The sequence below is a fragment of the Sceloporus undulatus genome, chromosome 4 (assembly GCF_019175285.1).
Source record: "Sceloporus undulatus isolate JIND9_A2432 ecotype Alabama chromosome 4, SceUnd_v1.1, whole genome shotgun sequence".
In the NCBI taxonomy this organism is placed as follows: Eukaryota; Metazoa; Chordata; class Lepidosauria; order Squamata; family Phrynosomatidae; genus Sceloporus; species Sceloporus undulatus.
In genome coordinates, this window is record NC_056525.1 from 61,123,199 (window position 1) to 61,138,339 (window position 15,141).

A 15,141-nucleotide genomic window follows, 5' to 3' on the forward strand; every position below is an offset into this window, starting at 1 on the left:
GCATGGTGGAGAAAAGTGAGAAATGGGCAGCCTGAATTTTTAAAGATCCATAGGAAACTAGGCCATTATACACATGGCTCTTGAGAAACAATAATATATGCAACTTCATAGATGTTTGGCAGCAAAGTGCCAAAGCTCTGCCTTCTTTGGCTGTTTTGAAAATCCCAGATGTGAACTTAAGAATATTTTTTTTGCTTCAACCCTTGCATCAATCACAGTTTGCTCGGTCATGTGTAGATAAAATGCACATCAATTTTCATAACAAGGAAGCACTGTGGACACAGAAGTTGAGACATCTTCTCTTTTAAAGCATACTACTGTACTGAAAAAGTCACACTCACCCCGACAAAGCAACATAACAAACATGAAAGTGTGATAAAAGCTTGCTATTGACAAGCCTTATTATATATACCTTAAATATAGATAATGATATCAGGTTTTCACTGACATTTGGTATGCAATGTCAAATTCACAAAAACACACTCCAACAGCAAATTAAAATCACAATGTAATTTGGGAAAATTCTCTATCCCTGCTTTTATATCCAATTATTTATAATGTCCAATACAGTGGCAGCAGTACTCCAATGCCATTACTGGTAATCATGTTTGTCATGCCTCCAGTTCTCATGAGAGGGTCTCCAATCACAGAAATCTTCCAAACTTGGTAGCAAAAACAAAACTGCATAGCACTCTTAATCACTTGTGAAAATGTAGTAAATAATTGTATGTCTATAAATACATATGTTAAGTCCTACACATTATTTTGGAAGTAGCTTTATCTTGATTGTATTTATGGGGGTCTTGAGCAGCATTGACGTAATGGACCATATACTATAAATAGAACTAAATGATAACTGGATAGCTGAAATATAAGTCACTGCTTCTACTCTGCAACTGGTGTTGAGAAGAGACAGCTGCTAATGGAGATGCAGTGAATGGAAAAACATCTACCTCTTACTCTGCTTACTGCTTTCCTTCTGCAACTCCCCTGCTAATCGGCCAATATTAAAGATTGCTGTACTACACAGAAAAAAAGGCAGGGGCCAGGGTTTCATTATACAAGACATCTGGGAACATAGTTCTGACCCCAGATATAAGAAACAACCAAAAGCGCTAGAAGAACCCAGATGTTTCCAAACCCCAGAACCCTGGACCTTTCATTTAACACTATCTCTTCTTTTCCCCTCTTCCCGGAGGGTGTCTGGAATACTCTTCCAATAACTCCCAACTCTAAAAAAAAGCAGTGGAATTCTGGGAAGATGAAAGATGGACTAACAATGACCTTCAGACCCTTCACAGTGGGGGGGGGGGAGGATAAGAGGGGTATTAAACCTTGTCATCCACTAAGGTTCTAATCCAGATCATGACTTTCCCAATACTTGTACTCTGCAATCACTTTAATGATGCTCCTTTTGCAAATTTACTGGCACAGAGTTCCAATACTATTTTCGCACTACAGTTGGGATCGAAGAATTAAAGCACTGCACACTTCATCAGAAGTGTGGCCACAGTATAAGTTAGAGGGTTAAAGAGCCCGATTCCACATCAGTGCTAGGGTCCCAATCCAATGAGTTTTCCTACAGTTACTTTTGGTTGGGAAAAATTAAGTTGCAGCTGCATTAATATGTAATTTTCTATATACAAAGGGATTTTGTAGATCTTTGAGAGTAACTGAAAAAACAAATTTTGTAGCACAAGCTTTCATAGACTCAGTCTACTTCATCATATTTAATAGAACAGTTTTCTGTTCATTTTACAATATTACCATATATACAGTGGACCCTTGCCTTACGTGGGGGATTTGTTCCGGACCCCCTTGTGTAAGGCAAATTCCGCTTATGCTGGAGCCCCATTCACTTGAATAGGGCTCGCACACACACCATGGATGCGCCTCCGATTCATCTGAATGGGATGCGTCTCCTCTTGCGCCCCATGCGCTTCCCCCGGCTTGAGCGCGTAAGCTCAAAGCCGCGTATAGCACACCAGCGTATAATGCGGGCTCATTGTACTTCTATATATACTTGACCTCATGTATAAGTTGAGGGAAGATTTTAGGGCAGACGTAATGGATTTTGACATGACCCGTCAAGTTGAGATAAGTTGAGAACAAAACCTAGGGGCATCTAACAAAAGATCTAAAGAAGAAAACAGCACCACCCTCCTTCCTTCTCTGTCTCTGAACCTTTCCCGATCACCTAGCACCACTTCCCTGGTGCTGGAGAAGGTTTTAACATCGGACTGAGAAGGGAAGGAACTGGAGGGAAATGGGGGGTGGGTTTTTTTGACGGTGAGAGGAGGTTAATACTGGGCTAAAAAAAGGGAAGGAACTGGAGGGAAATGGAGTATTTGATGGGGAGAGAGAACCAGAGGAGGATGGGGAGAGATGCTTTTAACAGCGGATTGAAAAGGTAACTACCTCTTTCACTCACACACACCTGTCTGGCAGCTCTTTCAAAAATCACTGCTGAGGTACATGGAGTAGTGCTTCTTTCAGTACCTTTCTAAACAGTATTACTGTACTGACCCATATATAAATCGAACCAGGATTTTAGGGTCAATTTTTGGCCATAAATTTCTCAACTTATAATCAAATATATACACTATATGATAAATCATACGAGGGAGGCAGATGATAACAGCAATTGCTGGGCAGGACAATGATAGTGGTAAAACATTTCTGGAATGGGCCCATCCTTTAGAAACAAAAAGTATTTTGCTGGTAAACTGTTTATTTCTGCATCCAGCCGAATTTCTCTTATATTGAGAAGATATTTTCAGAATACATCACTGTGATGTCATGGACCTCTTAAAATTAAAGATTGTTTTACCTATTAAAATAATTTGGGTTTTTAATGTATTCGATATTATAGTAATAAGGTTAGGAGCTGGTGGGGGTGAGTGCGTGAATGGAATGTTGTTATTATTATATTTATTTCTATATTCTCAGATTAGGACTCAAAGCATCTTACAATGATTAAAAACCATTGTTTAAAATCCACAAAATACAAAAATTAAAACTCAGTTAAACAATCAGAAAAAAATTAAAACCCAGTTAAAACATCTGTCATTAAAACACACAAGATGAATGTTCAGATTAAGCAAGAGGAATGTTAGAAAGGATTTGCTTAAGGCTGGTGGTTGACAGTAGGAGTTGAGAGAGATTGGTGTAGCGTGGGGTGAATAAGGAGGGTTAGGGTTAGGTTAGTCAGGTTTAGGAATTAATGAGTGGGGTTTAAGAATCTGAGTTAATAGTTTTTGAAGAACAATGTGAGTGAGAGTGAAATATTTGATTTAAATGTGTTAAATTATTAATCTGTTTTGTTTTGTTCAACTTCTGTTAATGAAGTACTGTATTGTGTCTCATATGCTTTTGGCCTCCAGGAATGTTATACACATAAAGATTGGATTCAGACTCGGTAGGTGGTAGCAGAGCATGAGTTGGTGTCCAGTGGGGATTCAAATTACATAATATGCCACACCAGAACCTTGAGGGTATCTAGTAGGTGACCACAGCAGAAGAACAGGAGGAAGGAGGTCATTTCATTGGTGGCAGGGGTGGGAAAAGGAAAAGCAGTGTGGAGGCCTTCACATGCAGTGGCAGAAGTGATTTAGGCTGGTGGGAAAAGTGGTGGAATAAGTATCAGGAGCCTCACAACCACATTTTTATGACTGAGTGAAAAAACAGATGGATGATCACAAAGTTAAATTGATCTAAATTGCAGCAACTTAAATGAAATTAATCTAGATATAAACAGAAATGAACGATTTAATCTGTTCTATATATTGTATATTTTATGTTAAAAATGTTTTATATTTTATGTTATAGTTTTCTGTTCTATTTCTATGAAGAAGAGACAAATATTTCAAATAATAGTCTGATTCGTTTCATTTTTCAAACACATTACTATCCAGTGACAGCTGGCGGCTCCCATGTCAGTGTGGCAGTGATGGTATGCTGGTTTGTAGTCAGAAGTCTATAGAAGCTGCTGAATGTTATTCCCAAAACTAGTTTCAGCACCTTGGTCAGCTCCTCCAGGACAACCATTTTCATTTCAATTGATTTTAGCCAAGTCTACTGACCAAAGGTTATTTGACCCAGCAGAAACCTCTATCAGGCGCGGGGGTGGGGGGGGGGGAAGCGGCAGGTACTTTAGGCACACATCTCTCCCCTTTAATTCATCTAAAATCTGTTCTTAATGGGAACTTTCAAGACAAATGGGAAATGGCAAGAGAGAGGAAAATTTGCTCTTGGGTTTGTTTTTCCTCAGTGACATGACAAATGGAATAACATTCCAACTGTCTTTCAAGGAAAACTAGCTAGATACTAGCTGAAATATACCTGATGCCACTTTTTTTTTATTAAACTCAAAAGGGCCCATGAGTCTCTCATTTGCTACTCATACTTCCTTTTTTGGCCTCAAGAATCTTATTAGCAGTATAATAGACAGCCTCCTTCATTTCCTGCCCTTTTAAAAACTCAAGAATCTTAGCAGCACTACCGCTCCCATCTTTCTGCCTTTTTTCTTGTTCTAGCAGTAACAGTGTCTCACAGTATCTTATCTTGTTTTCTAGCTGAATTGCATCTGATGCTGCCCAGGTCTGTAGTTAATACTCCCAGAGGGATCCATGGAGTGTACTGTTTTTCCACCTATTTTGTTTGAAATTTCAACTGGAAGCTGGCTGCTGCAACATGGGTAACAACCAAAAACATCATCAAATTTTGAACCATCTATGATGACATTTCAATGAATTAGGAGTACCACAGTCATGCAAATATTCTCTTTCTTTCTTTTATATCTTTTTTTTTAAAAAAACAACCCAAGGAAGAATATGAAATAATAAATAACAAAAACAGTATCTGTACACTGCTGTACAAATATTCTCTTTCATTATTACAAAGTGATTCTGTAATGATAAGAATAGCAAGGAAGAACAAGCTTCCTAAAAATGACAACTTGTCTTCACTATGGATCTGCTTTTGCATGGATGGAGCAAAATGTTAAATAGTGGCCTCCAGCAGATCAGGGTGAGCAGTACTCACCCACCCCCACAAAAATGCCCCCAAATGTCCCCAGGGATGTGGACAACATTCTTGCTATGTTCTCTCCAGGGCCATTTAAGGCCAAGAGAGGTCACTTTTCCAAGAAGGAACCCATAAGTCATATGGTCTCTTTGGAGTCAAAAAGTGTGTGTGTGTGTGTGTGTGTGTGTGTGTTGAAAATGCTTCCATCTACTTCATTTATTTTTCACACTAAGGGGGGCTATGTACCCCCAAACTGTACTCCCTCTCCTGCTTTAGATACTTTGGATAGGCTCAATTAGAATAATGTTGTATAATCATGACTATAAATTGTATTATTTCAGCCAATGATGGGGAACCTTTGTCTCTCCAAAGGCTTTAGAGTTTGTCTCCTCTAGCCATGTTGGTTATGGCTTCTGAGAATTGACATTCAAAATATCTGGAGAATCAAAAATGAACAACTGTTGTTTTAGGGCATATCCTCCATTCATACAGAGGAAGTAGCAGGCTCATGAGAAACAAAATGTACATCTAGAACACACCCCACAAGCCTCCATAACATGCAGGTGTTCTGTAGTAAATCCTTAATTATACCAATAACATTTATTTATTAAAATATTTATATCCACCTTTGATTACGTTTCTGGAAACAAAATCCTGTACTTTGTCACATATGTATTCATGTGATTTATGGTCAAAAGAAAACAAATGTGTAACCCAAGCCAAAATGCTCAGCTCCACATCCAAGGTCTGGTTTATTAATAAAGAGGATGAAATTTTGTTTTTACCATTTCTTCTTGATGGAATGGAATAGGACATACTGAACATTTGATAGACCTTAGTTCCTTTAGAATCTTACCTCATCCTTTATAGAATCACCTAGAAAACATTATTTAATAGTAATGTCTACAATTAGCAAGTGATACGGCTATGGTTAGCCAGTATCAAATTAAACAATCCTGCTTTGATATGGACTTAATGTATGAATTCTTACTTTTCCAATGAACCAGCCCTCACAAACATAGCATTTGGGACTGGTGAATTTTTAAACACTGTAGAACTTTCCGCCAAGTATTAAGAGAAAAGAGATAAAGAGTATCAGAGAGGTAGCTTGATAGAACAGCAGAAAATAAACAGAAAACTACAAAAGTAGTCGAAAAAGGCACAAGCGTAGTTTTTGATGCAGTTACAGAATGGGAAACCATATCACCCACTGAAATAAGCTGATTTCTTCTTCTTTTTCCTACCAAACCAACTTCAATTGCATAAAACAATAACAACAAATAAAGTGGGCTCTTACTATCTGCTGGGGTTTGGTTCCAGGACCTCCTGTGGATCCCAAAATCTGTGGATGCTCAAGTCCTATTATATACAATGGCATAGCAAAATGGTGCCCCTTACATAAAATGGCAAAATGAAAGTGGATGCTTAAATCCATGAATAAAAAGATTCTGTTGATATGGAGGGCTGACTGTAATTGTAGTCTTATATGCCATACAAAAATTCAGTGTTTTGATCCCTTGGCTGAATGTGATGCATAAAATTTGCCTCCATCTATCTATTTTTCTATCTACCTATCTAGTGATTTATAATGATTCAGATAGGGAAGTAAACATCATAGCTGTACTCTTTCAGAAACTCTGGCACATATACCATATATACTCAACTATAAGTCGACCTCATGTATAAGTCAAGAGAGGTTTCGGGAGCCAGGATTATGGATTTTGCTATGATCTGTGGATGAGTCAAGGGTAAAACTCAGGGGCATATAGCAAAGGATCTAAAGAATGAAGCAAAGCAAAATAATGTCAAAGAACTTACAAAATTCCAGCAGACATAACTCTTCGTGCTTACTCTTAAGGCTGGATGGATAAGAGACTAGAGGGATTTAGTGCTTCCAGTACAGATTATACTCTTGCTTTTCACCTGGGGATGGTTCATTATTTAAAATAAGAGTTAAAGTACAATACTTACATTGACCCATGGATAAGTCGACTGAGGTTTTTGGGGTCAATTTTTTGACCTAAATTTCTAGACTTATACATGAGTATATACAATACATTTAAAATATGCCAGCATTGGCTAAGGCCAACATATGGATTGTCAAGAAAACTGACCTCCTTGAAATACTGGTCACAAAGAAAAGAGATTAAGATGCTAACATAAATCTATAATGCTGGACACCGTTAAATAAATACTCTTAGCTTCTTAAAAAACAAACCACTACTAAAATGCATGCCTCTAGATGCAAAGACTTCCACCTTATTGCATGGGTCAAATTTTCACACCTGCCATACATATGCCTGCATATGTAGGAACCCAACTTCTAATCAGCTGAGCTACCAAAGTCTATGTACACAGATGAACTCTACTACTAGGCAGAAGCAGAGTCACTAAAGCCATAGAATCAAGCAAGGCCTGAGAAGCTGAAAATACACGGAGGCCTGAGAGTAAGGAACCATTTAAAATAGCCACTGTGATTCCCTAAAATAAAAAGCTTTCAATTTCACTATACAGCTTGTAAGGTTTAGTGAAAAGGTATTTCTTCCTGGATTACAAGAGCATCGCTCTCTGCATTGTGACAAATATCATTTTAAATTTGCAATTCATTTTATTAGAACTGAGATACTTGTCTAGAAGGGAAACTAGGTTATAATTATTAGAAGTGTTCCAGTACGTATTATCACAAACAAGATTTTCCCACACTGTCCTTGATGGACAACATGCAAAATCCTAAAACTAAAAGTGCTGAGATGGTTTTTTCCTAACTTGAATCAGTCAGCACAATCAAAAATCCTTTTTGAAAATGTTATTGACAAAACCTGGTATGACACACATTTACTCTAAAATAAATTCCACTCAGTTCAATCTGGGTTTACTGCCAAATAAACAATGCCTTCTAGAGTTCTACAAATGAAAATACTAACTTCCAATACAACTAGAAGAGCTTGCAATTTTGGCCAAAGTAAGAGATTACTGCTGAAAACCTGACTTTGGACAGAGCTGCTGAAAACAGACTTTGGACTTTCCACATCTCTATATTAACTTGTGACTGTTAGCCCTATCTCTGCCCCCTTCCCAGATCTTTCCAAGAAGAGCACCCAAAAGCTTAGTGCTCCTGCACGTATATGGGGATCGTAATTCAGTCCTGCAAGGAGAAAAAGTTGCAATAGTGGAGAAGAATCAGAAAAAGAACAAGAAAGAATTTAAACATAAAGTTGAAGAAGCAAGAGCTTTTTTTAAAAGGTTGTATGCACACATCCACACATATGCACAGATATGTATTCCCCTGTACTTCCTCCCAATTCTCAAGACAAGAAACCATAAATCAAGTTATGGGTTAAAAGAAAAGGGAAAGAGAACAGGTTTGGTTAGGTCTGTGCGAGTGCCCTTTGGTGGTTATTAGGAAGTCATGCATTGAATAGACTATCACTCACTGCCCGCAGGAGGAGATGCAGCAGCAGCAGCAGCAGAAGTGGTGGGAGTGGAATTGACGGAGGAAAGAGCTACATGGGTTGGGCTAGAAACATTTTTTACATCGTGGTGTTGGCTCACGATGGAAGGCTGTCTCCTGAGGGCTCCCTGTAAAGAGGAGGCGCCGGTCTGGAATGTGTAAACTACGTCCATCTGCAAAGAATCAGAAAGTGAGAAAGCTTTGTCCCACAATCAGGAGAGGAAAACGAATTAGGAACATGGAAGGGGAGGCTGGGAAGACAAAGGATACAGGTACAAACAATAAGGAACAAGAGTGAAAGCAATAGAGGAAAAACCCAGTAATCCCCATACACAGTTTCAGCTGTTAATCCAAAGGTAGAGTCATTAAGCAAAGAGATTATATATAGCCTTTCACATCTCTTCTCCAATTAATTGTATGTCTATGTTTTGAGGTGTAGCCACAAGTTAGATGCAGACACAAGGAATAAAACCTTTTGGGCCTCTTTTTTGTTTGTTTATTTGTTGAAAAGTAGCATGGGGTCAACTGATGGCAGAGAAGCTGCAGGAAGGATTGGAGGTGTTTAATTTGCTACTTTCCCCTTTCTATTTGTGTACTGTTCTGTTTGCTGACTTCAATGTTATTTTTCCTCTGATTTCTATGAGCAGTTCTATAAACCCTTTGATGGTGCAGTTTAAATGATCCATGGCGTTTATGAAATATTTGTCTATAAAGCGCAGAGAGGCCCTAAGACTATAAAACATGTAGTGTGACAGAGCAAATAGTGGGAATCCAGTGTAAAAGCATTCTGAAAGCCCAGTGAGGAAACTCAGCTCATGTACATGCAAGTCAAAGTCTGAGTGATCCAAGAGTGCAGTCTTCAGTGAGGCAAACAGTGTGTTTGTTCTTATATGGATGGCACCAAGGCACACTACAGACCAAGGACAGGGAATTCTAACAGTAGTGGAATGTACAAAGCTAATCTTCAAGGACCAGATAATGAATAACATCAGGTCATTTGTTTTGACTATTAGAAAACAAGTAAAACAAAACAAAACAAAAACAAGGTAGAAGTCATTGCAACAGCAGTTGGTCAATCAGAAAGTGCACAGCAGCATGCAGAGGTATCAGAATTGTAGACAGTTTTTACCTTACTGTCAGTTTTTGTAAAGGTCAGGCAGAGGAAAGCTGTTGCGTTGGCACAGCATCCTGCTTCTTTAACTACCAGCAAGTCATTGCATTTCAGTTGGAAAGTCCTCTTACAAAGAAAGGAAGGACAGAGGCTATCTTATCAGGATGACAACTGCTGCACTTAAGTCATGCAAGCAGGGGGGAAAAACCCTGTAGTTCTCCTGAAGGAAAATAGACATAGGGCATTCTAGAAAATCTGCAGTTCTGGGATGTTTGATTTCCAGGTTCAAGACTGATTTGCTTAAATCCACATTACACACTGCACATTAAAAAACATACTACCAAGTTATGCTATGTGTACACAGTATTTGCTGGAGCAGACAGCACCATTTATTCAGTGAGCATGCAAAAATTTCCATTGTCTAGTTGTTCTTTCACAAACTGGACATGGCCACCTATTCCTCTTCCTACTGATTTGAAGAAGCAACTTAAGAATCAGAGTAATTTTACAAACATCACAATATGTCTGCTCATACCTACTACTCTTTGCCATTCCTGAAATATAAAGAAGAGCACTGCTGGCTATGAACAATTTCCCCTACAAAGCCTTTGCAGTGGCTCACTTAAGAAAACATATACAGTCATTTCTCCAAGTGATGCACACCTCTGACCTCGACAATTTGTATATGTATCCCAGAACCCAAAACAAGTGGCAAATTACAGGTAGTGTGCGACATGCAACAGTGACACTGTCTGGCTAACTTCAGACATCACCAGAGCTTAATAAAACGATATTGCTGCTTTAGACTGAAAGCTGACATGCAACCTTTGGCAGCCTCAGTGGGTGAGTAAGAGTCTTTGCTGGCATCCTTTGCATTAAACATATCTAAGTCTATCCCTTTTTCCTCCTTTTGCCCATGCACAGTATAGCTATACTCAAGTTGACATAGATTACAATTTCCACATGTAATATATTGCTTGTGTTTAATTTTCATGCAAATGTTCATCCAAGGCCATTTCCTTGCTTTCAGGGCCTCTCATGGAGGTTGACACTTGAACTAAAACAATGGCTAATATCTGTGATGTTTACCTGAGAGTAGAAAAAGGCACACATATAAAATCATGGCATAGTACTACATTAGGCTTTCCATCATAATTTAAACTGTGCTCTTCAAACTGGTCCCAGCTTTCAGTGTATCACTGCCATCTAACTTTGCTGGTTGTTAGGGTCACATCACATGCTGGAAATGCAGCATAACATTCCCTAATCAAGTGACCTCCCGATGGGTTGGGCTACAGATATTAATCTTTGTCCTATAAGAATGCAAGGAATTGAAGTCCAATACCATCTGTAAAGCATAAGGTTGAGAGGCTGATATAATTCCAACACGTTCTTGGTAGACAAAATCAAGAAAATAGGTATTTTTTAAAATGTAGAACTTGAGAGGATGCAAAGTAAAGCCAGTGCAGATAGACAGTCTGCAATTTCAAAGAGCAATCAAGACAGTCTCTCTCTCTCTCTCTGTATGCTGGGAAGACTGGTATCACAGTGTACCGCTATATTTATTTACTCCTCCCCTTAGCATGGAGTTAGTTTGGAATTAAATGACTGTAATCCCAAGTAGAAATGTCTGGGGTTTTTTTAAGTGAAAAACTTTTTGCAGGTTTTATACAACAAAGGGAATAAAACTGTCCAGGAAAATGTTAATGATGATCTTGGAAATACAGTTTGATCCTTGTATCCACAGGACCAATAACCGTGGTTTCACTGACCCTTGTCAGAAAATAAAGCTTTCTCTAGGAATCTGGAGGTCTTCTGGCAGGACTCTATGGTTAATGTCCACCAGACATTGACTGTGAAGTCATGCTGGAGGAGTCATGCTACAGAGACCACCTCTGTTGGTATGTGGAGGTCCTCCAGCATGACACTATGGTCAATTTCCATCAGAAATATAGAGCTTGCTATTATTCACAATTTTCACTATCCATGGTAAGTTTGGGAACGTATTTCCCCACGAAGATGGGGACCACACTGTACCAGATGCCATCAGTGGTTAAGGAGATCCCAGCAGTAAAGTCTAATAATTTATTGCAAACTTCTAACAATAAAAAAGAAAGATAAACAGCTATGGATCAAGTTATCTGAAAGTTGACTTGTACTTCAGTATGTTTGTCCAGGACATAAAACTGTACACAGAGATTTTATGTGGGTTCCAGTAACAGTTATTAGGCTGGTAGTCACAAGAATAGGGCAGGGTACATATGCTATAACGGGAAGTACACATGCCTTAATATCTGTCTGTTTTTAAATAGGTCTTAAAAGACCTGAATGCTCCAGTCACCTTTTAAATGAATGGGTAATTCGATAATAAATTGAATTTTTCCTTTATGTTTTAACTATACCTCACAGTTTGGCAAGCATCATAAGAAGATTAGTTTCAGGGATAGAATATCAAATCTCAGAATCACTGTATAATACTCTTTTGGCTCGTGCTCTGTTGAATTTCAGTTGTATAGGGCCCAATAAAAGAACCCACCAAAAATGAAAAACAAGTCCTGTCACTGATCTACTAAGTTTTCTTACATTGTTCCTAAAAGAACCAAGCTACAATCCAAACAATTTAGAAGGTTGGTAGTTGTGCTTGTGTCATATACAGATGAATGATTTACAACTTTTTCAAATACAAAAGCTGATCTGTGGCTGTTCTTGTTGCAGCCAGTTTCAGGTCAGAGAACATTACTAACCTGATAAGAATTTAGGGCTACCACAAAAACTACTGCAAGCTTGCCAGGTTGGCCTTTGTCAAAACACATTTTATTACCTATGGAGTAAAAGGTTATATAACTAGGAAAAATTAGAATTTTGTAATAACATGATACTTATATCCATAACCATAATTAACTGACATAATACCCACACTCCTCTGTAAATTCAAGATGATATTGCTTTCATCTGAGTTATTCAAGATTAAGGAGTTTATCACACTCCTTACCTTCCACTCTGCTCCCATTACGTAAACATCATCGATCTGCAACAGGAGCCTCCAGGTGGGATCGCGGATGGCACAACGCTTCCGTTTTCATCATGGAAGCATTACCGTAAATGTTTTTAAAAGGGCTCTTTTAAAATAACGTTTTAATCCGTTATTTAAAAAGGGCCCTTTTTAAAACGCCTACGATAATGCTTCCATGATGAAAATGGAAGCGTTGCGCCATCCGCAATCCCACCAGGAGGCTCCCATCGCAGATTGGTGACGTTTACGCAACGGGAGCAGAGCGGAAGGTAAGGAGTGTGATAAACTCATAAGTCTTTCCTGAGAAAACTGAATTAATTTGTACCATTTGAAATATTTGTTAGAAGGCTTGCCTGCACACTGGTTCTTCTGTAGGTAGAAAATTGCTATTTTGGGAGACTACTCCCTTTTGACCATAACATACAGTGCCAAACAACTTCCCTTAATCCTCAATATATTCTTCTTCCCTCTGAGATATCCTCCATGAGGAACATTATAATCCAGGTTAAATGTTAAAGGCCATGTCAGTGGGGCAAGGATCTCCATAAGGATTCTAGGTCAAAGCAACTGGGTTTATTCTTTCTAGCCTATTCCTTTGTGTCCTAATGACCTTGAAGCAAACCATGTAAACCTAAGCACTTTCAAGCACTGATCAGGAAAAAAAAATCACCATCTAATATTGTTTGGAAGACACAAAGGGAGAATTTTAGCATCAAATAAGTCTCCCTCCCCACCTATTGCTGTGCATAAGAAGTAAGGATATTAAATTAGGAAACAAACAGGCAGTATGAATGTCATATTCCTCTTCATGACAAGAAGTCCTAACTCTACTGGGATATGCCCTCACTAGTGCAAGGGCTAACACTGTTAACAGCTAACATGGCAGTTGAAAATCCATAGGAGAGAAGAAATCAGCAGTGTACCTGAGTTTGTATTCTGTTGAGGCCTCGGAACCACAGAATCTGTCCCCGTCGAAGTTCCATTTCAGCATGGTCAATTTCATCTACACCCTCAGCCAACTCTTCATCTGCCATATCCTCTTTGGTAGTGCCATGCCCTGCTTCCTTCAGGAATTTCAGTTGACTGGTTGGGACAGTGCAGATCAACTACAGAGACACGAGACATCCAAAGTTAACTCCTCTTTGCTGTAGCTCGCATGATTTTGCTTCTCAGTTTGATCATAAATTTTGTCACTGCCACCATCCCAACAGTCTTTCTGTGCATTTAGATCATGCCATCCTAGCAGTGTTTATCAAAAAATGGCTCATTCTTTGGATTCTTTTTTTATATTTTATCATGCTTTAGACCCTCAGTGACAAAAGAAGATTTGATTTAATCAAACAAATAAATCTGGATTGAAATCAAATAGCTATGTGATTTATATGGGTTCTCTGTGTGTTTTCATTTTAATTATTTAAAACATAGGCTTAAATCAAGATTCTTTTAAATCATCAATTTTAGAAGAAGTGCATTATTGTGTAATATAACCCTAACACATATTAGAGATGAAGCTACAAACTGTGAATTGTTTTTCTGGTTTTCAGAAGCCCTGATGGTGCAGAGATTAAGTGCCTGTACTGCAGCCACTCACTCAAAACCATAAGGTTCCGAGTTCAATACTAGTGAAAGGGCTCAAGCTCAACTCAGGCTTGCATCCTTCCAAGGTCGCTAAAATGAGTACACAGATTGTTGGGGGCAATTAGCTTACAGTTGCAAACCACTTAGACACTGTTAGTTCAGTATGAAGCGGTATATAAATGAAGCTGTTTGTTTTGGTTTTTTCCCCCAATGTATCACAATGTAAGATTCCTTTTATTCATACAGATGCCTCCTCCTCATTCAGATCTACTCAATCTCCCTACGTTCTCTGTTCACTGCCCTTCTCTATCTTAGAGACAGGTAAAGCTCTGTGTGTGTGTGCATGCATGCAAGAAAGTGAATGTACACTGGCTTTGTTTACACTACCCGCAGAAAGTTCTCTTCTATCTCCATAAAATGCTGTTAGCATATTCACACAACACAATGACAAGCTGCGTAATAAGTACTCATTATATATTTAACCTAGATCTCTTTTTTATTTATTGCTTGTACACATGCACATCTATGTCTATAATAAATTCTATTTTCCAAAGAAGAGAGAAATAAGGAACTGGGCAGAAGAACAATTATGGCTGCTTGAGAGAATGAGATGGTCAAAATGTGAAATGGTTGAAAGGGGAAAAAAAAATAATAAAGTAGAATTGTCTTTCTCCTTATTATGCAGCAACATGTGATTCCATAGAATTAGAGATCCTAATAAAGTTAATCTATTTTCATTGCTGGTTAGTTAACTCATTACTACAGAGATTCCCAAAGTTTTTGCTCAGGCCATATTTTTTATGTGAACCACTAACTCATAAATTCAAACACAGGGATCTACTTTTTATTCTGCTCTAAATATTGTGATATGATTCTTAGTTCAAAGTAAAAAAATGTATATTGATAAATGTGCATTTTATGCAGAAACAAGCTGAAGTATAGTAGTGTGTGTACATGTGTGAT

General features: G+C 38.3%; 1 protein-coding gene across 3 annotated transcripts in view; it reads right to left on the reverse strand.

The window, feature by feature from the left end:
- Positions 1–6,783: 6,783 nt before the first annotated feature.
- ATP2B4 (ATPase plasma membrane Ca2+ transporting 4) overlaps positions 6,784–15,141 on the reverse strand; it is a 190,778-nt gene continuing 182,420 nt past the window's right edge. For 2 of the 3 annotated variants that reach the window (XM_042463089.1, XM_042463090.1), the window contains exons 20-21: positions 13,524–13,706; positions 7,038–8,649 (exon numbers count right to left, since the gene is read on the reverse strand). In XM_042463089.1, the coding sequence (XP_042319023.1) occupies positions 8,452–8,649; positions 13,524–13,706 (381 nt within the window). In that variant the 3' untranslated portion in view covers positions 7,038–8,451. Of the gene's footprint in view, positions 8,650–13,523; positions 13,707–15,141 lie in introns of all 3 variants that reach the window. The other variant, XM_042463091.1, reaches the window with a different exon arrangement.